The sequence below is a fragment of the Rana temporaria genome, chromosome 2 (genome assembly GCF_905171775.1).
Source record: "Rana temporaria chromosome 2, aRanTem1.1, whole genome shotgun sequence".
NCBI lineage: Eukaryota > Metazoa > Chordata > Amphibia > Anura > Ranidae > Rana > Rana temporaria.
In genome coordinates, this window is record NC_053490.1 from 264,611,466 (window position 1) to 264,631,878 (window position 20,413).

The window sequence follows — 20,413 nt, forward strand, 5'->3', positions numbered from 1 at the left end:
CCCTTGATCTTTATTCTCAGCAGAGGAAATTATATCAGCAGAGGAACACAAACACTCACCTGGCAGCAATGTCAATATCACAGTCCTTATCAATGTAACATGGACTCTTCCCTCCAAGCTCAAGGGTCACTGGAGTCAGATATTTAGCAGCTGCTGACAGAATTATTTTGCCAACAGCGGTATTGCCTGTGTAGAAAATGTGATCAAATCTTTCTGCAAGTAGCTCTGTTGTTTCTGGCACTCCGCCATTCACCACAGGGTATAGGTCCTTTAGGGAAAAGCAAAAGATACAAGGAGACTAATGTAAATATAGAACTAATGTTTGCTGTGAAGATCTCACACATACAGTCTTTTTTCTATAGTTACTACGAGTAAATATATATATATATATATATATATATATATATATATATGTGTGAATACCGTGCTACACGTGAGCATGAAACAGCCGCTAGCACAACCTATGACAAACAGCCAAGACAAAATAGTAATACAAAAAGTGCAGCGCTAAAAAAAATAAGGGTCGTATCTACAATTACTACTGCATGGAATCTACTCATTATATACAAGTGCTTGTTTTATCCTCCTAAATGTGAGCGTAAATTTTAAACGTTTTTAAATAAATGTTTTTCCTGTTAAACGGATTTACACTATGTGCATACCTTTTCCTTATTTTTGGTGAACCTGAATATCTCTACCACGGAACCCATCTTTAATATTGTTGGTTATGCTACTTATTGCCGAGATGAAAGTGTGACTATCTTACTCGCCAGTTCCAGTGCTGAGGTCTTTGCGTTTTTGGTGTAGTGTCACCATACAGCCCTTTTAGACTCATTTCTGTATGCCTTGTTGAGTCCATTCAATCCGGTAAGCCTCATTCCTATCAGTGGTGGTGGCTTTTCTTCTATCATCACGTTTGTGTTAACTGAAGATCAACTTTCACCCGTTTGGATTATAACTTCACTTATGCTATTACAGTCATCACAAATGGACTTGAGCAAAGTTTAATCATCCTAATTTTCATAATTTTTTTTTGCATTCAATTCATATGTATATTTACTTATAGAGCAAATATTATTACTCATTTATATCATTTTTTTTTTTTTTTTTTTTTTTTTTTTTTATGCGTTTAAGACCCCAAACAAGTTTATACTTTTTCCTTCATTGTCCTTGTTTAGGACCTGTTAATTTTTTAGCGCTGCAATTTTTATAGTTACTATGAGGATTTTTTAGCACACTCTTTAAGAAATGTCTGTGGCTGCTGTGCTGAGGTGCGACTGTTACCAAGAGCTCTGCTGCACGAAGACCATACAAGATGGTCTGTCTTCCTGGATGATTAAAGGGATCCTGTTGCCTATTTAAAATTGTACACAATAATGCAGTCTGGCTCACTCTTGGGCCTACAGGTTAATCCAGCAAAGTGAAGGGCACTGGACGCCTCGCTCCCCCTGCACAGCTTCAAACCATTCAACAAGACTTCCGATATCGATGCGAGTTCTATAAACTCCCTGGGAGTCCACAAATAACTTCTCCACTCTCTTCCAAGCCATTTATCCCCAAGGCCCCGTACACACGAGTGGATTATCCGCTTGGAACGGTCCTCCGGACCGTTCCCGCGGATAAATCCTCTGGCGGATTTTGATCTGATGGTTGTACTAACCATCAGATCGAAATCCACGCGGAATCCATCCGCGGTGACGTGTCGTCGCCGCGGCGACGTGCGCGACGCTGGAAGATAAAGACTTCCACGCATGCGTCGAATCATTACGACGCATGCGAGGGAGAGGAGTGGACAGATTGATCCGGTGAGTCTGTACAGACCACCGGATCAATCCGCTGGACAGGATTCCAGCGGATAGATTTCTTAGCATGCTAAGAAATTTATATCCGCTGGAAATCCATCGGCCGGAAATATATCCGCTCGGACGTACACACCACCGGATCTATCCGCTGGAACTGATCTGCGGATAAATCCCAGCGGATAGATCCGGTGGTGTGTACGAGGCCTAACTCCTCCAAAACCTAAAGCTCTCTTGCAGAACTGGTCCAATTGTAACTGGTTCCGGCTGGGGTGTATTGCAGCCATAAAAAACACATTCTTACCCAAATTGTTATACTTATTTCAAGTCTTAAAACATTTAGATTGACTCCTTAATGGTGCACTACATCCAAACTCAGTTTGTGTGGAGTTTTTTTACCTTAATGCAGGGAACGCACTAAGGCCAGCCATACATGGTTCGAATATCAGTAGACACCAGCCAGGATTCAAACTGTTAATGGGCAGACTGAATGTACCTAGTTTGTTTAATCAATCAACTTTGGTACAACCAGCCTGCTGGATTCTCTTGCGATTATAATCACTGTCTTCTCCCTTCTTATATAAAAAGACATACCTTATCCAAGTACCGAGGAATAATTTTCTCCAACAGTTTGGCTGTGTGTTCACTGACTTCAGAAGGTTTAATTACCACAGCATTACCTAAAAGGGGGGGGGGGGAGGGGGAGAAAACAAATAGTAGTTGATATTATGTACACACTCACACAGAAGAGCACTTTTCATTTACACAAAGCTTTGCAAAATTTAATTTATCAGTTCCAGAATAAAAGGATCACCCTTGCAGTTTCCGCTCTGAATCTATGAACTATATGTAAAATGGTGTCTAGAAGGTGACTACCAGTTTAATTGAAGCTAGTTAAATATTTTTTTTACTGCCGTGTTGGTGTCGTGGTACTTTTAATGTAGGTATGTAGGGGGAAAAAAAAAAATACACATGCAACATGTCTGTACCTGCTGCAATGGCGCCCACCACAGGCTGCAAGCAAACCACAAGTGGGTAATTCCAAGCTCCAATGACTAGGACAACACCAAGGGGCTCAAAGTTGATGAACACGTCATCTGATATGGTCAATAAATTCTTTTTGACGTGTTGGGGTGCTGCCCATGCAGGAAGATTATCAATAGCAGATTCAACTTCACCCAAGAGCCCCATTATTTCATAGGAGTAAGCACTTAATTCATTCTAGGAAAAAAATAAAATAAAATACTGTTTAGTACATAAGGCCTTAATTATTTACATATGAGTATTGTCCATCATTTAAACCAAATTAGATATAAAGCATTACTTTTAGCACCCTTCGATCTCAACACTTACTTTTACATGTCTTGATAAGACAAGTTCACTCCTTTGAGGACTAGTTCAGTGTTAGGCACAAGGTTAGGCTAAATGTTTGGGTCATGGTAAAGTCCAGTTTTAGGAGTAATATTACAGCTACAGTAGAGAGGGAGAGATGAAGTCCAACTGTGGTTCTAACCCTTCCTCTATCTATCATAAACAAAAAAAGCTTTGGCTTGGCATCCACTTTAAGGGTTCATTTAGAATTGATGGTTCTTTCTAGTATTTAGTGTGAGGCTTACAGTAAAAATGTTATCAATAATTAGAAGTACTGAACATTGGTGTTTGGAGAAACTACAGTTAAAATCAAACAGTGCCCACCAATGTACCATGGTAATTATTCCCAAATGTTTGCAGGATCCCAAAGGATTTAGGACTTTATTACAGTGGTACCTCTCAATCAATCTTCAACTACCCTATGGTGACTGATGCAAGGACTTGTAACAAATAAAACTATCCTTGACCTGCTACGATAGATTGCTGGGGCTCAAAAGATCAGCGTACAAGTCTGACACACGCTGCCATCATTTAAAGGTGCCTTTATTACAGTATATTACTGCTAGGTGATGATTACCTTTCACTCTGGATGGAATTTTGCCATATTAAAATAATTTGTTGGACCTGCTCACAGAATTACACATTCATGACTTTTAATCCATTAATCTAAAACACCCGAGGCAACACAACTTAAAAACAGAATTACAATTTACACAGAACTTCTACCTCTAAGCCACATTTTGTTATTCCTGCTGCAGGTGTTTTAGCAGGAACACTGCTTCGGTCTTCTATTAAAGAGCCAAAATGTAGGGGCTAAAAACACAGCACAGGTATTTGATCTTCTGCTGATTTTGTACATTTGTCCACCGACATAGAAATGATCAGTCTATAATTGTAGGTTTATTTTAGCAGCGAGAGACAGAATAATTTATTTATTTTTTTTAAATCCAGAAACATGCATTTCAAAAAAGTTTTAAATCGATTTGCATTTTAAATGAGAGAAAAAAAAAAGTATTTGACCCCTTCGCAAAACATGACTTAGCACTTGGTGGCCAAACCCTTGTTGGCAATCACAGAGGTCAGACGTTTTTGTAATTGGCCACATCTCAGGAGGGATTATGTCCCACTCCTCCTTGCAGATCTGTTCCTAGTTTTGAGGCCGACGTTTGGTAACTTGAACCTTCAGCTCCCTCCACATATTTTCTATGGGATTAAGGTCTGGAGACTTGCTAGACCACTCCAGGACTTTAATGTGCTTCTTCTTGAGCAACTCCTTTGCTGCCTTGGCTATGTGTTTTGGGTCATTGTCATGCTGGACGACCCATTTTCAATGCCCTGGAAGGACGTTCTCACCCAAGATTTTATGATATATGGTCCCGTCCATCATTCCTTTGATGCAGTCAAGCTGTCCTGTCCCATTAGCAGAAAAACACCCCCAAAACATGTTTCCACATCCATGTTTGACGGTGGGGATGGTGTTCTTGGGGTCATAGGCAGCATTCCTCCTCCTCCAAACATGGCAAGTTGAGTTGATGCCAAAGAGCTTGAGTTTTGTCTCATCTGACCACAAAACTTTCACCCAGTTCTCCTCTGAATCATTCAAATGTTCATTAGCAAGCTTCAGACGGGCCTGTACATGTGCTTTCTCGAGCAGGGGGACCTTGCGGGCGCTGCAGTATTTCAGGACGTAGTGTGTTACCAATTGTTTTCTTGGCGACTATGACCCCAGCTGCCTTGAGATCATTGTTTAGATACAGTTTCCAAAACAAGTTCACTAACAGTCACCAGCTTAATGCTCAGTTCAGCCATCAAGCACTTACAGAAATGACTTGATGCTAAACAATCCCAAACTCTCTTCACGTCTAGCAGTCAATGAGATGACGGGCGAGTGAAGAGAAGAAATGTATAAACAGCTGGTGTGGCTCCCAAATAAAAGTGAAACTGCTGGTTTGCCCCTCATAGGCACGTCACACGTGAAAGGTGAAACCAAAAATGAAAATGTATTTGTGTTGAATCCAGAAAGACTAAATATGGTCTGTTCCTAATTAACGGGACAAAATTCAATCAGTTGGTGGCACCGTCTCCACCACTCTGCCAGACATCCTTCGATTAAAATAAAGCAAAGGAGCTGGGTGGAAAATGGTCAACTGAACAGCAACTGCATCCAATCAGAATACAATAGCCCACATGGGAAGACTTGTTCATCCATGCCGTGGATGAAGGAATCTGAAAGATTGCTTTTGTTCAGCCTGGCTTTAGACAGATTCATTTTCTCACAACCAAGGGTCAATTCCCACATCAACACAGTTGGTGTTGATGGGAGAATTCCTCCAGTGGAGCCATTGTGTTCTCTCGGCAGGGGGGCTGGGGAAGCAGTCCCTGCCAGAACACAGCAATTACTGCTAGCAGCTATAACAGCTGCTCGCAATAACGGCATGTAAAATCTGACAGGCTGGTTGGACCCAAGTTGATCAGTCAACTTGGGTACAATCAGCCTGCCCATACATTTTAAAATCTCTGGCTGTTCCTGCTGAACTGGCCAAGATTTGAACCATCTATGGATGGCTTTAGAACTTCTTTCAGGCAATGAAAGGCAAAAAATATATGATAGCAACTAATCAGAATAATTTCCTACTTGTTCGACTACATGATCTGATTAGCTGCTGTGGGCATGGCACACTATTCTCCGAGCCATTATTTTTAAGATTGTGACGAGATATCTGCAGGTGTCTTTTTCACCGTACATGAATGCAAAATTGAAATGTAATACGCTCCAAACATTAACATACCGTGTTTCCCCGAAAATAAGCCCGGGTCTTATATTATTTTTAGGAACCAAAAATGTGGTAGGGCTTATTTTCGGGGTAGGGCTTACATTTCAGGAATCCCTAGTGTGAACAGAGTAAATGTGCCTGTAAAATGCTGAAATTCTCTCTATTACAGGATTGTGTAATGTGGAGGGTGTGTGTTTCAGTAATAAAATTGTGCAAGTACCTTCTTATAGTGCTGCTTGGCGCTTCCATGGCTGCCTGAACTTTCTTCCACAATTCTGAGCACTGTAGAGGGAGGGTAGCCGAGATCCTCCACTGACACCAAGGAGATAAGTAGAGCAGCGGAGCTGAGTGCCTGCAGACGGGGGGTTAGATCCCCCACTGACACCCGGGAGACAATACGAGCAGCAGGGCTGAGCGCCTGCAGAGGGAGGGGGGCCCGACATCTCCTGCTGACACCTGGGAGACCATAAGAGCAGCGGAGCTGAATGCTGCAGACGGGGGGTGAGATCCTTCACTGACATCCGGGAGATGATGAGCGCAGCGCCTGCAGAGGGAGGGGGGTCGACATCCCCCACTGACACCTGGGAGACCATGAGAGCAGCGGAGCTGAGTGCTGCAGACCGGGGGGGCAAAAACCTTCACTGACACCCGGCAGACGATAAGCGCAGCGGAGCTGAGCGCCTGCAGAGGGAGGGGGGCCGACATCCCCCGCTGACAGCCAGGAGAAGAAAAGGAGAAGAGATCATCCGAGCGCCGCTGTACCGAGGGGTATGTGATACGATTGTTTTGCAGAGGCACACACCTTTTGAATTGTGTACTATTATAGGACAGTGGATTCTACCTTTTTCCAACCACTTTCAACTAGGGCTTATTTTCGGGGTAGGGCTTATATTGCAGCCCTTCCCAAAAATCTAGGTAGGTCTTATTATCGGGGTAGGTCTTATTTTCGGGGAAACACGGTAGCATAAACGGGACCAGACATGGTTAGGCAAAAGTCATCACTGCTATGCATAATGATGGACAGTAAAAGAAACCACATACCTTGTGCAAGTCTGCAATTAGGGCTTTCCGAATCTCAGCATCATTTTCAGTAATCATCCGTTTGAAAGCCTTGAGCTGCTGAATACGGAAATCCAATGAGCGTGTTTTGCCGGTGTTAAATGCCTGCCTCGCTCTGTCCACAATCTGTTTCATCATGGTGCTGTGTGTGTGTGCAAGGCTAAAAGAGTGACAGAAAAAAAAAAAAAAAAAAAAAAAAAAAAAAGCGATGAAGTACACATTTTATTGGAAAATAAAAATGTTTGCAATCATACTTGCCAAGTGGATGCAAAATAAGTAGATTATACATGCCTAAATGAATAAAAAAATAAAATAAAAAAATGCCATGGAAAAGTAAAAAAGTGTATGTGGCTCATATATTACCAATTATGGGCATAGCTTTCAATTATTTTTTTTTACCTATATTCTGGACTGCAAATAGCTGCCGCAGTTTATATGAACTACAATACGGCACCTTTAATTCAGTCAGCATTGAGAGTATGTACACATTTCTTGTGGTTTTCAAATCTGAGGCCCTATGACAAAGAATCTCAATTAAGCAACATCCTCTATCATCCAGCCAAGACAAACCCAAGACATACATACTCACCTAGGTGGCTGCAGCATTGATCCGATGCTGTAGTTGTCCCCCACCACAAGACCGAGAACTGAGCAATCGAAGAGTGCTGATCATTCAGTTCTCGGGTCTGATCTGAGCACAGAGCAGTAACGGTCAGTCATTGACTCTGCTCTGCTCCTCCAGTGCTCACTGGAGCTTTGGGCTGTGGAGGCGGGAGCTCAGGCTTTCAGAAGTGCAACGACTGTGAACCGGCCTTTAGGAAAATTGTATTAGGTAATGGGCAACACAATGAACAGAGCATATGTACTTTTTTCCTTTATTTACCCAAAAATGGTACAATACAACATAGGCAAGATTGCCCTGTACACACGGCCCAGATTCTCGTCAGGAAAAAACGTTGTTCTCTTGCCGGCCGAGTGTACACACACACACACACACACACACACACACACACACACACACAATTCAAAATAACCGCCTTTCTTTTGAATGGCACGAACGCAGTGACGTCATCAACTATGACGAGCATGCGCTCGTCACATTCGATGCCGTCGCCGCCATCTTGCTTCACCCTACCTATTCCTTGGAAAGTACCGCCCATGCGTCCAAGTCATTTCGAGCATGCGCGGGTTTCCATGGAGAGGCAAGTATACACACGCTCGGGTTTCTCAGCAGGAAAACACTGCAGAGAATCACACAAGGAGAAAATAGAGAGCAGGTTCTCTATTTTTCTCGTCTAGATTCTGGGCAGTTTTCTTGACGAGAAACCTGAAAGCCTCGTACACACACACACACACGATTTACTCAGCAAGCTCTGCCAGCAGTTTTCTTGCTGTTTCTTGCCGAGAAAACCGTGCGTGTGTACGAGGCTTAAGCAGAAAAAAAGGGTACAAAAACATCCATATATCGGTTTTAGTGGGTAGACCTCAGAGTCTGCGTAGCAATAGCATGCATACAAAAAAAAATTATAAAAAAAAAAAAAAAAAGACAGACAATTTTGAATTGGTTATCAGCTGAAAAAACAGATATCTCTGTTGGGAGCAACGCACAGCACCTCCAACATTCGCATGCAAACATGGAATTCTGAAGGCAACCAGATAAAAGTGAATAGATAAAAAAATACCAGGGTCACTCAAAGGGTCCCAGGGGTCAGAGAAAAGATGTCCAAGGATCGTGAATCACCAATAGACAAGATGTGCAGGTAAGACTACAGCATAGAGCTGCAAATAATGAGTTTCATAACTAAAAAGGGGAAAGTAGGGGGGAGAATAGGGGTTGAAAAAAAGAAAGAGGGGCGGGGGGTTGGGAGGGAGAAAGAAGGATAAAAGAGCGAGGCCTGTATCTCTTGAAAAACAGAAGAAATAAGTCAGATGTTTTTTCACCTTAATGCATAGGATGCATTAAGGTGAAAAACATTTACCTTTACAACCCCTTTAATACAGGAGAGAATAGAGATCAGTAAGCCATGTTTACTTTTGGATAATGAACTCTGGGTAAGAAGACAGTCATGCACAGCTTGATTTATTTTTTCACTACAAGATATCACTAAAACTTGTCAACTCATCCACTAGACCGCAGCTCTTACCTTTCACACAGATTAGACAAACAAAAAGTGATAAGATGTCCTTATCGTCTATTATATTATAGACACTATCCAAAGTTCAAGACAAGTGTGATGAAAACCTCTGTACCCAAACTTTACCCACAAGACAATGAGTTATTGGGTGGAAATTCATCTTAATCCTCTGTTAAATAATAAATGAGCCTTTAGGATTTCAATTTCTGTGTTTCTCTCTTTATGGTTTTTAAACATTGGGCCTCACTCACACGGGCATATTTAAAGTGCTTGTCAACCCCCAAAAAAATACAGATCTTGGTCCCTTAAAGCAGATTACACAGCACAGTGCTTGTGTTGTGTAATCTGCCCCCTCTTAACTGTCAAAAAAAACTCCCCGATCCCTCCACTTCCTGTATGCCCTCTCTGCCCTGACGAAAATCAGGGCTGCTCAGCCCTGACCACCATTGTCAGAGTGGGATCCTGCATCATATGCTGCTGTCCCCACTGCTCTCCTCTCTCCCTCTCCTTCCTGCTTGTCATCTCCCACTCTGTGTCTGCCTCCCGCCCACCGCTATTCATAAAAAATTAAATTCAAATTGCCACTGCCAGACCCTCCATTGGAGGCTAGCATAGCACACTATGCAAGCGATCTAAAAAAAAATAGTGTTCTAAATACCGATTTTGAGCGGTCTTCAGGCCGGTCACATGACTCATGGCCACTTTACAGCTATGAGGGAGGAGACTAGCGGCATGGCAATTTCCCTGGCTGATGTCAGAGGGAGATCACGGCTCCTCCCACAGAAGTCATCCATCGGAGATGGAAAGCAGCCACGAGTCATGTGACCGGCCTGAAGACAGATCAGAATCGATATTTAGAACACTCATTTATTAAATCACTCCAATAGAGAGGCAGGCATAGTCTTAGGCCGCATTCACACTTAGGGCCGTTCGGGTCCGTCTGTCACGGACCTGAACGGCCGCTCCATGCATCGCTATGGAGCATCGGATGTCAGCGGAGACATGTCCGCTGACATCCGACCCGCTAAAAACAAACGTATGGGGGCCACGTCCCCATCTGTCCATGCGGATCGGGTAGGATCTGATGAACGGACATGCTGTCCGTTTTCATCAGATTGCTCCATAGGAGACAGCGGTGCCCGACAAGCCCCTCCCCGCTCAGTGAGCAGAGAGGAGCTTGTCATCCGTCGGCTCAGCGGAGATCTGCGGACTGATATCCCGCTGAGCCGACAGGAGCAGGCGGACTCCGTAGTGTAAATGAGGCCTTAGAAATATCAGTTCAAACACTTTGAGCGTACGCCTGTGTGAGGGTCGCGTTTGTCCGCACAAGAATGTACAGGCGTTCCATGCATCCCTGTGCAGTCCTATTCATGTCAATTGGGATGCAGCCAATGTTCCCAATGTATCATCCATGCAGGTGCGTGTCCCCGTACACATAGTTTGTGTTCAGGGACACACACCTGAAGCCACACAGCTGCAGTGGCACAGGGATGCACAAACACCATTTACATAAATTAGCATGCATTGGCTGCACCAACACAGCCACTGCTCCCAAATGTGACATGGAGGAAGCCATATTTGCCCTTTAAATATGTAGGCTCTGCTTCCTGCCTAGCAATACTACATTGCATCTCGAATGAGATCTTAGCAGGAAAACACCAGCCCTAAAAGTATTTACCAGTCTGTTGTAAGGGCCTTCACCTGAGTCCAACTGGCCACTGCCCCCTTAACCCTTACACAGAGTAGCTAAGGGCAGGTTGTGGGCGAGGCCGAGAGACTGCTTGCCCTAATAGTAAAGCTAGTAAGCAAAGAAGGAAAAAGGCAGAGTCTTATAACAAAGCTTTTTCTTTTTTTCTTAATAGAACTGCAGCATGCCAAGTGATCCCTGCCAGAATTAATACACTCACCTGCCAGCACCATTAACCACTTGCCTACAGGGCCAATTCTGACATTTCTCGCATACATTTATCAGCATTTTTTGCTAAAAAGGGACTTTGAATTCCCAAAGTCTGTGTGTAGCAGCCTCCCCAGCACCACCCAATATTTACATGAGCCCCATCTCTGTTCAGGGATGTCCACGAGTCCCTCGGATATCTCCCTCCTGATTGGCTGAGACACAGCAGTGGCATGTTTGTAAAGTCTATTTTAAAATAAATAAATAAATAACAATCACTTTAAACATGAGTGCTGGTGCTAGAATTATTTCTCTCACTCATTTGCAGTGTTACACACGCGTGCTGGAGTTACGTGCATGTCCGCATAAGCACAGTGGTGCTTTACATTTTTTAATACATTTTTGTATTTAACTTTATTGCCATCACATGGGATGAACAACCCTTGTGATAGCCTGTATCATGACAGGTCCTGTTTATAAATAAGTCAGGGGTTTCTTATACATCAGATCTCTCCAATAATGCTCATATATCTTGGGGGGGGGGGGCAGTTTAGCATGTTTGCCCTGGGCTCTAGACGACCTTGTCCGGAAACTGTTTGCAGTCTACTCTTCTCTACATCTGTCAAAAGTCCAGTGTTTTTAAAGCTTGTCTATGCTGTCAGAAAAAAGGGTGTGAAGAGCTGAAGTTGCACTCTGCAGAGCTCAGTAGGGAGCGTTCTGACAGCTGATTGGAGGGAAGGGACACGCTTCCCTTCACACAGCAAACAGATACAGATCTTAGGCTGTCAATCATATGAAGGTCCTGTCCCTGTCACCTTCTTTCTCTTGGTGTCAGGAAAACTTGTCAGCAGAGATTCATGCTGATAGAGGAACAAAGCAGCAGACAGAAATTACACTTAGTGCTCTTAATTGAGACAAGTACACATTATAGAGGGATATGCTTCGTTCATAATTCATGTCTGAGGTTTACAGTAGGGCTGCAACTAACGATTATTTTCATAATCAAATAGTTGACCAATTATTGTTTTTCGATTAATCGACTAATCGAATAATCTTAAAAAAAAAAGTGTGTACAATTTAGTTAATATGTAAATAAAATTAAAAAAAAGGCAATTTATTCTTAAATATCCATATGCAGTGGTAAATATAAATAACCAACTACAGTAATTGTAATGCCTTCTATTACCTCCACTTTCTCTGGGTTCAGATGCTGATCTTCCCTGCACAGAGTCTTTAAAGTGATTTTTTTTAACAAACTTGTTATACTTACTTGCTCTGTGTTATGGTTTTGCACAGAGCAAGCCCAGATCCTCCACTTCTGGGGTCCCTCACCGATGCTTCTGGCTCCTCCTGCCTTTAGAGTGCCTCAATAGCAAGCTGCAAAGTATAGTATAGTATAGAGCGCCCACTATAGCAAGGTAAAAAAAACTTCGGCCTTTAGAACAACTCACTTCCTGCCCAGGACTACATGTCCCATGAGGCATTGCTCCTCACACTTTCACATTCACAAATTCTCAGGCACTTCGTGACATGTATGGATGGTGTACTGAGCTGTATGTGAGCTGCACTGTATTTCCTGATATGTAAACAAATAATGCATACTATATGCAGGCCAACTAATCAACTAGCCTATTAATCGATTATGAAAATAGTTGACAACTATTTTCATAATCGATTAGTTGTTTCGGCCCTAGTTTACAGCCACTTTAAGTTTCTCTCCTGGTCTTGCATGATCTTATATATGTAACAGGGATATGCAATTAGCGGACCTCCAGCTGTTGCAGAACTACAAGTCCCATGAGGCATAGCAAGACTCTGACAGCCACAAGCATGACACCCAAAGGCAGAGGCATGATGGGGATTGTAGTTTTGCAACATCTGGAGGTCCGCTAATTACATATCCCTGTTATATAACCTAACGTATGCATTACACTGCATGAAAACAGAAGAACATGGTTTTCTTTCACAGCTTGCCAAAGAGGGATTAATTAAGAAATAAAATGAGGACAGTTCCCATAGCAGGAAAAAAAAAACATTACCTGTGCTTTAAATCATTGGGGTGGTGCAGTAGAATTATATATCTCACATATTTACATAACAGGTTTGCGCTGAATAGAAATACCACGTTTGATTAGTTATTGTTCACATCAGACCTCACACTAGTGTAAGTGTGGGGTGCACAACACATTACATGCTTTCTTTTTGCTTTCCTTTCTTTTTTAGTAGTAAAGTTCACACTGCTGCGTGGTGCAAAATCGTATGCAATTTGCACCGCAGTGCAAATCACATGTGATGTCTGTGCGGTGCGATGCGATTTCAGCCATAAAGATAGTATGGCTGAAATCGCAATACATTCGGACTAAACTCACACAGGAACCTATTTTAGGTCTGCAACTGAATCGGATCGCATGGGTGTTAACAAGTATGCAATCCGATTCATGTCAGAACTGACAGGTCGCGATATGCCAGCTGAAATGGGGGTGTCGTTAACATTGTATGACACTCCCCAGCAGTTTGCATATGGCAGTGTGAACTGCTGTGCGAGTCGGGAACCCGCAGTGCATTCGCATTTTTCCTGCATCGCAGTGTGAACCGAGCCTAGTGTCAAACTATATACCACAATGGGCTGCGGTGATATGTGGTTAATTGAGTAAAAATAGGATTTGTTTGTACTCACCAGGAAATCCTTTTCCCTGCGTTCATTGAAGTACACAGCGAGAATCTGAAATCTCCTGAAGGTGGCACTATAACACATTGGTCAGAAAGTCAAGATCTCTGCTGTGTTTTTCAGTGAACAGAAGAGAAAATGCAGCAGGTCTCCAATTTTGCACAACGCACTGCATCCCATCTCAACATATCGGTAAAATTGATCCGGGGAAAATCCGATTGCCTCTCGGGGGATCAGGAAGGAATTTTTTCCCCTACTGTAGCAAATTGGATCATGCTCTGCTGGGGTTTTTTGCCTTCCTCTGGATCAACTGTGGGTACAGAATTTGGTATATGGGATTGTACGATTTTTTTTTTTATGGTTGAACTGGATGGACTTGTGTCTTTTTTCAACCTGACTAAACGACAAAACGATATTGATATGATGGGAAAAGGGCACACACAAAATAGTCATGTATGTTGCCCTGTGTTGAGACTGCAATAATTTATGCAGCTCAATGGATATGGTGTGAATGAGCCCCAAATATTACATTTTGAATGTATACCACCCTTTCTCTGCCAGGCATGCCTATTCTTCACCACGGGTATTCCTTGTCTTCTGTCTAGGGCTGTATTTAGAAAAAACACACTGCTCGTCTGACTTACGCCTTTTTTTAAAACGCGTCACCTTTGTGTTATGCGATTACCTTAGTAATGCAATCTTAAAGTCACAAGGTCGGCTTTATGTGCAAAACAACTTTACAACTGACCATCACACAAGAGAAAGAAGAGATGGTTTGCTATATCCTGAACTGTAACAAGCCTTCTGACTCCTCTCTTCCCTCTATAGTTCTGCTGCATAAATGCATCCCTGAGATCAAGATCAAAGATCCCTGCAAGTAAAATGCTCTCTAAGGCCCCATTCAAACCCACATGTTATGCCAATAACAACTGGAAAAGGCATCTGGAAGCTCAAATCATCCACGTGTAAAAAAAAATATTTACCACAGGATAATTACAGAGTAGTAAACAAACGCTTTTCAGCCCACGGCCTTAGTCGTAGTAATGTTTTACTACTCTACTTATCCTTTGACAAGTGAAGATTTTTACATGTGGAGGCTTCGGGCTGCTGGCTGGCTGCCTATTCCAGTTATTGCTACAGATCAAGTGAAGGGAAGACACCGATACCTTTTTCTGTGGATATGTTGCGTTAATTCGCTTCTTTTGGGGTTTTTTAGTGAGACTGCGTAGGGCAGCCCATTCACCTAAATGGACTGCTCACGTTAGCCAAAAGCAGAACCTGCACCTTTATTTTTTAGGCAGTGAGCTTCCTGTGTTTTTTACTGCAAGACAAAAGTGGCATTTCATGGGCCACTTTTGGAGTGTCAATAACAACTAATGGCATCACAAGCGTGACATGCATTTTTCAGGCATTTGTGTGTGCGTTCATGAGACGTGCATGTGTAAACAGTGCCTTAGGTCTAGATTACATGGGCAGGAGGGGGACTGTAAAAATAGGTGGTTGAAAGATGGTTTTACCAACCCCCTTAAAAAGCTGAGCCACAAGATAACATGGACAGCAGCCCCACTGGTACACACTGCCACAGTGCAGCAGAATCTATACCACAGGTTGCCCTTGGCAGCCAGTACCGCCACTGCCAAACACGACCTATTCAAATGAATGGGGACTCGCCACAAACCTGTGCACTGCAGTGCTGTGGGCTTTCAATGGTTAATGAAGGTGTTTAGGTGGTGACATACCGCCTCTGACAAGCGATCCATCATGAAGGGGCAGCAATGACAGCCACACATGCAATCAAGCCCTTAGGCCCCTTTCAGACGTGCGGACCGTATGTCCGCTTTTTCATCCACCCGTTTGCGGATGAAAAGGGGACATACATTGGTCCCTATGTGATTGCGGGTGTCAGCGAATGAACATCCGCTGACACCCGTAATCACCCGCCTCCGCAAACATCCGATTTTGCAGACGGAAGAAACCCCTATTTTTTCTTCCGTCTGCGGATCGGATGAACACGGACACACGGTCTGTGTTCATCCGATCCCCCATAGGGGAGAGCGGAGGAAAGACAGGGCGGTCCCTGCACAGTGTGCGGGGACTGCCCTGTCAGCCGACGGCTCATCTGGGATTTACTGAGCGACCCCCGCTGAGCTTACGGACATACGGAGGCGGATCATTACTGATCCGCCCCGTGTGAAAGGGGCCTTACACTCATCTGTGTCTCCTAGGCCAGTCAACATTTCCTGGAGTGTCAGATGCTGAGTTTCCCCCACTACATGCTGTGGTTCCTTCCTCTGACCCTTACGTCACTGCCGAGTCCTGTACTTAGTTCTTGTTTACATTTTTGCGTCTGCATTTTCCCTTAGGGGCCCAAAAATGCACTGCCACACCAAAAGAAGCGTCTGCATATTTTTGGAACAGAGAAGGTGTCTGTTTTCCCCAGGTTGGCATTGTGTCCACCGTAGCCTTTGCGTTGGCAGAGAAGAGTAGGACTGGTCAGGAGAGATTACTGCGACGTGGTTGGTCAGCTTAAAAACGAACTGCAATATATGGGGACAAAAAAAAAAAATCCCTGTTTTTTAATTGCAAAGCATGGTAAAAAGTGTACATAGCAGTGCCCAAAGGGTTAACCAGTATAACCAGTATTTCCAGCACTTTATTCCAAGACGGAGGGAACCACGCTGCATAGGTGTGAAGAGGCTCCATAGACAATAATGGGATTTCTTCTGCGTGATGGCTGAAGTGTAATAAATCACACAGGTGTAAGGCTAGGTGCATACTTTGGGGGTTATTTACAAAAGGCAAATCCACTTTGCAAAGTGCACTTGGAAGTGCAGTCACTGTAGATCTGAGGAGGGCATGCAAGGAAAATAAAAAACAAAAAGCTTGCACATGATTGGATGATAAAAATCAGCAGAGCTTCCCCTCATTTCAGATCTCCCCCCTCAGATTTACAGCGACTTCACTTTCCAAGTGCACTTGCTGAACTCCAGACAGACACACTGCATTCCTACTGGTACACCCACATATCTGATAACATGGGCTTTCGCAAGCGCCAAAACGCATGGTGCCGCAGCAGTATGCGGATCGGTGCAGTGCGATTTTGAAACAGGATCAGGCCCAGTTCACACTTCGTGGGTGCGATTCTGCCTGCAATTCCAAAAGCGCAGCAAATTGTGCAACACACGAGCAGTGCCATTATTTCTTAGAGCGAAGCTCAAGCCCCCCCCATGAAATAATTAAAAGTCAGCAGCTACAAATAAGTAGCTGCTGACTTCTAATATTAGGACACTTACCTGTCCAGGGATCCCGCAATGTCGGCACTGCGGCTGATTTTTTAATTGGCTCGCCCAGGCTGCCGTCGCCATTCCTTCTTAAGCCTCGTACACATGATCGGATTTTCATCGGACAAAGCGTAGGACTTTTGTCCGAAAGGGCGGTGGCAAGGAACTTGTATTGCATACAAACGCAAAGAATTGTCGGCCAACAAATGACGTGTTTTTTCAGCTCATTAGCGCCACCCTTTGGGCAACACACATTTGTTGGCGGACAATTTTAAAGCATGCTATCCCACATTTGTCCACGGAAAATCCGACAATTGTCCAATGAAGCATACAAACGGTCGGATTTTCCGACAACAGCCTTTCATCGCACAATTCCCGTCGGAAAATCTGATCGTGTACAAGGCTTAAGAGATACCGGCAGCGAAGCCTTGCAGCTTTTCCTGGCGTCGGGGGAAGGAGGAGGGGAGGGGGTCGAACTTCCAGGGGACCTGCCAAATGTGGCAGCTGAGGGGGGGGGGGGGGGGGAACAAGTGGAGCTTCCCCGTTTGGGTGGAGCTCTGCTTTAACGGCGCCCCAAACGCTGTGCAATTTTCGTGCGACAAAACATACGATGCCAAAGGAACCTGGCTCTGTGCCAAAACTTGGTATATGAGCTTCAGCGCACTTTTGGAGCAGAGGGAGGCTCATTCAAAAACGCACCACAAAAACACACGGTCGCCCCGATGTGGACGGGCCTCTGGGACTTCTTTTCCACATAGAGCAGCCAGATCTAATCAATAAGCTGCGCTATAAGCAACACGGGGGACGCATGGAAAGGCGTGCATGAACAAAGTGCTAGATTAGTGTTGCATGCCAGGGATAGGATTGCCACCTCACCCGTTTAAACCCCAACACATATGAATTACACAGGTTCCAAAGCCAATTTAATGCAAATAAGACACCAAGCAAGTTTAATTACAATCTTAATCAGCCACAGACTCTGTGTAATTAATATGTGTTCAGGTTTAAACTGGGAGAAGGTGGCAACCCTAGACATGGAGGATTCTGGAGGCTCTCAGAAAGGTGAGTGTCCTAGCCCTTGTTTTTGCAGGGACGTCTTATCTTGAAGCTGACAGTGACAGGTTAGGTACATGTCCAAAAGAGATAAACAACATAATGACATTGCAAAAAGCAGAATATTGCTGCTGCTCCAGGCACAGGCTCTGTGGGGACATTCTAGTCCACACAGTCACAGCGCCCCCCACAGTACAGACGTCCTCCTGCTCTGAGCTCTCCCCAGCCTGGAGTCCCCCCAGCTTACCTGCAGCCGACCTCTAAGCCTGATACAGGAAGACTGTACAACAGCAGCTTTACACTGACACCAGAGACAGCGTTGTACTGTGCCCGCCCCTTGTGATCACATGACACACCCTGACAACACAGGCCAAAGTTGAGCAATGTTGTGTAATGTCGTCTGGCAGGAGATTAGACGAGCACAGGCTCTCCTGCTTCCAGGGCTCAGGAGCTGTCCCCGTCTTCTGCTATATACACAGCAATGCTGACAGACAGCGAAGGATACCACAAGCATATAGATATAATACCTTTACACCAATGTTGGTTACACCCTTATTTATTCATTACAGGAACTTATATGGCGCCATCAATTTACACAGTGCTTTACATATGTGTTGTATATTCACATCAGTCTCTGCTCTGATACCTGGTATGATCTCTGTGTAATCCAGGTATTTGCTCCTACTTTCTGGCATAGATTACCGCGGTGACCTACGCCACTTCCTGTGCCTACACTGCCCTTCCCCGCTGTCTTCTGGGAAACACACAGGTCCCAGAAGACATCAGGGACCAGTGAGGACACGCAGTGTGACTTGCGCATGCGCAGTAGGGAACCAGGAAGTGAAGCCGCAAGGCATTTACCTGTCCAGGGTACCCGTGATGTTGGCAGCCGAAGCCGATCAGTTGCTGGCTCTCGGCTGCCCCCACCGACCAAGGATGGCGGCAGGGGCAGCCGAGCGACTGATCGACTTCGGCTGCCGACATCACGGGCACCCTGGACAGGTAAGTGTAAATATATTAAAAGTCTTTTTATTTTTTTAGGCAGGCCTCCACTTTAAGGTCCTTAACTCACTCACACACAGTAAAAGGGCCAATTTAGACACCGTGGGCCAGATTCATGTAACACTTACACCGTTTTTTTTGGGAGATGCGCGGCGTAAGTGCAGATTTGCGCCGTACCCAGAGAACCAGATTACGCCTCCAAATAGACTTCATCGCCTCGGTGTAACATTTCCACGTCGGCGCGGCGTTGGTGGAGATTTACGCTGGTCGGATCTGGCGCGGCCATGGTTTTTGTGTTTTAAATATGCAAATGAGGTTGTTGGGCCGATTCATCAACTTAAGCTTGACCGGCGCAGGCTACTCCCGGTGCGCGGACCAGAAAATTCCGGCGCCAAGTTACCCCTCATAAAAGCAGGGGTAACTTTGCACCAGACTTGCACAGGTCAGCTGGAGAGCAGCTAAAGCAGCAGCGTTACAGACGAGCTGAGCAACAACACTTGCTGGACAACACATCTGTGTGCCAACATGCCGACGTGTCGACGGGCACGTAGGAGGGCACGGGAGAGGATATTCCGCACGCGCATTGACGTCTTTGCCATGGGGGAATTGGAGGTGTATCGCACCTACAGATTCAGCCGTGAAGTCATCCTGGAATTATCCAGAATCCTGCAGGATGACATCACCAGCCCAACACACCGCACACATGCAGTGCAGCCACTGGTGAAGGTCCTGGCAACCCTGCATTTCCTGGCCACTGGATCTTTTCAAAGAACAAGTGGATTGTCGGCTGGGATGTCACAATCCACCATGAGCAGATGTGTGCACCAGGTTGTCCCTGCAATCCTGAGACGCATGGCCAACCAAATCATAAAACCCACCCAGGAGGTCCAGCGGCTGAAGACAATGAGAGATTTCTACCAAATTGACAGATTCCCACGCACCGTGGGGGCCATTGATTGCACCTATGTGGCACTACAGCCCCCCCCCCGTGACATGGAGCACATATACTGCAATCGCAAGCATTGGCATTCAATCAATGTACAGGTGATTGCCGATGCCCAATGCCTCATATGGCACGTCCGTGCCAAACACCCCGGGTCCTGTCATGACAGCTTCATATACCGTCAAAGCAACATCCCTACAGAATTTGAACAGAACGTGTACAGGAACAGCTGGCTGGTTGGTGAGTGACATGGGTGTCAGGTCTGACTGTCCGCCCCCATGATGCAGACATCACGAGGGGCACATGCATGACTAACATCCTCCTGTCTTTTCCCTTCTAGGTGACGCGGCATATGCACTGGGACCCCATATGATGACTCCATTCCGGAACCCCCAGGAGAGAGAAGATACAATGATGCACACGCACGTACCCGT

The 20,413-nt window shown here is 44.8% G+C and overlaps 1 protein-coding gene across 2 annotated transcripts in view; it reads right to left on the minus strand.

Annotated features, from left to right (window-relative positions):
• The window catches only part of ALDH3A2 (aldehyde dehydrogenase 3 family member A2), a 48,426-nt gene extending 30,034 nt beyond the window's left edge, over positions 1-18,392 (minus strand). For both annotated transcript variants that reach the window (XM_040336904.1, XM_040336903.1), the window contains exons 1-5: positions 18,282-18,392; positions 6,986-7,163; positions 2,789-3,020; positions 2,394-2,479; positions 60-268 (exon numbers count right to left, since the gene is read on the minus strand). In XM_040336904.1, the coding sequence (XP_040192838.1) occupies positions 60-268; positions 2,394-2,479; positions 2,789-3,020; positions 6,986-7,141 (683 nt within the window). In that variant the 5' untranslated portion in view covers positions 7,142-7,163; positions 18,282-18,392. The remainder of the gene's footprint in view (positions 1-59; positions 269-2,393; positions 2,480-2,788; positions 3,021-6,985; positions 7,164-18,281) is intronic.
• Between the last annotated feature and the right edge of the window lie 2,021 nt (positions 18,393-20,413).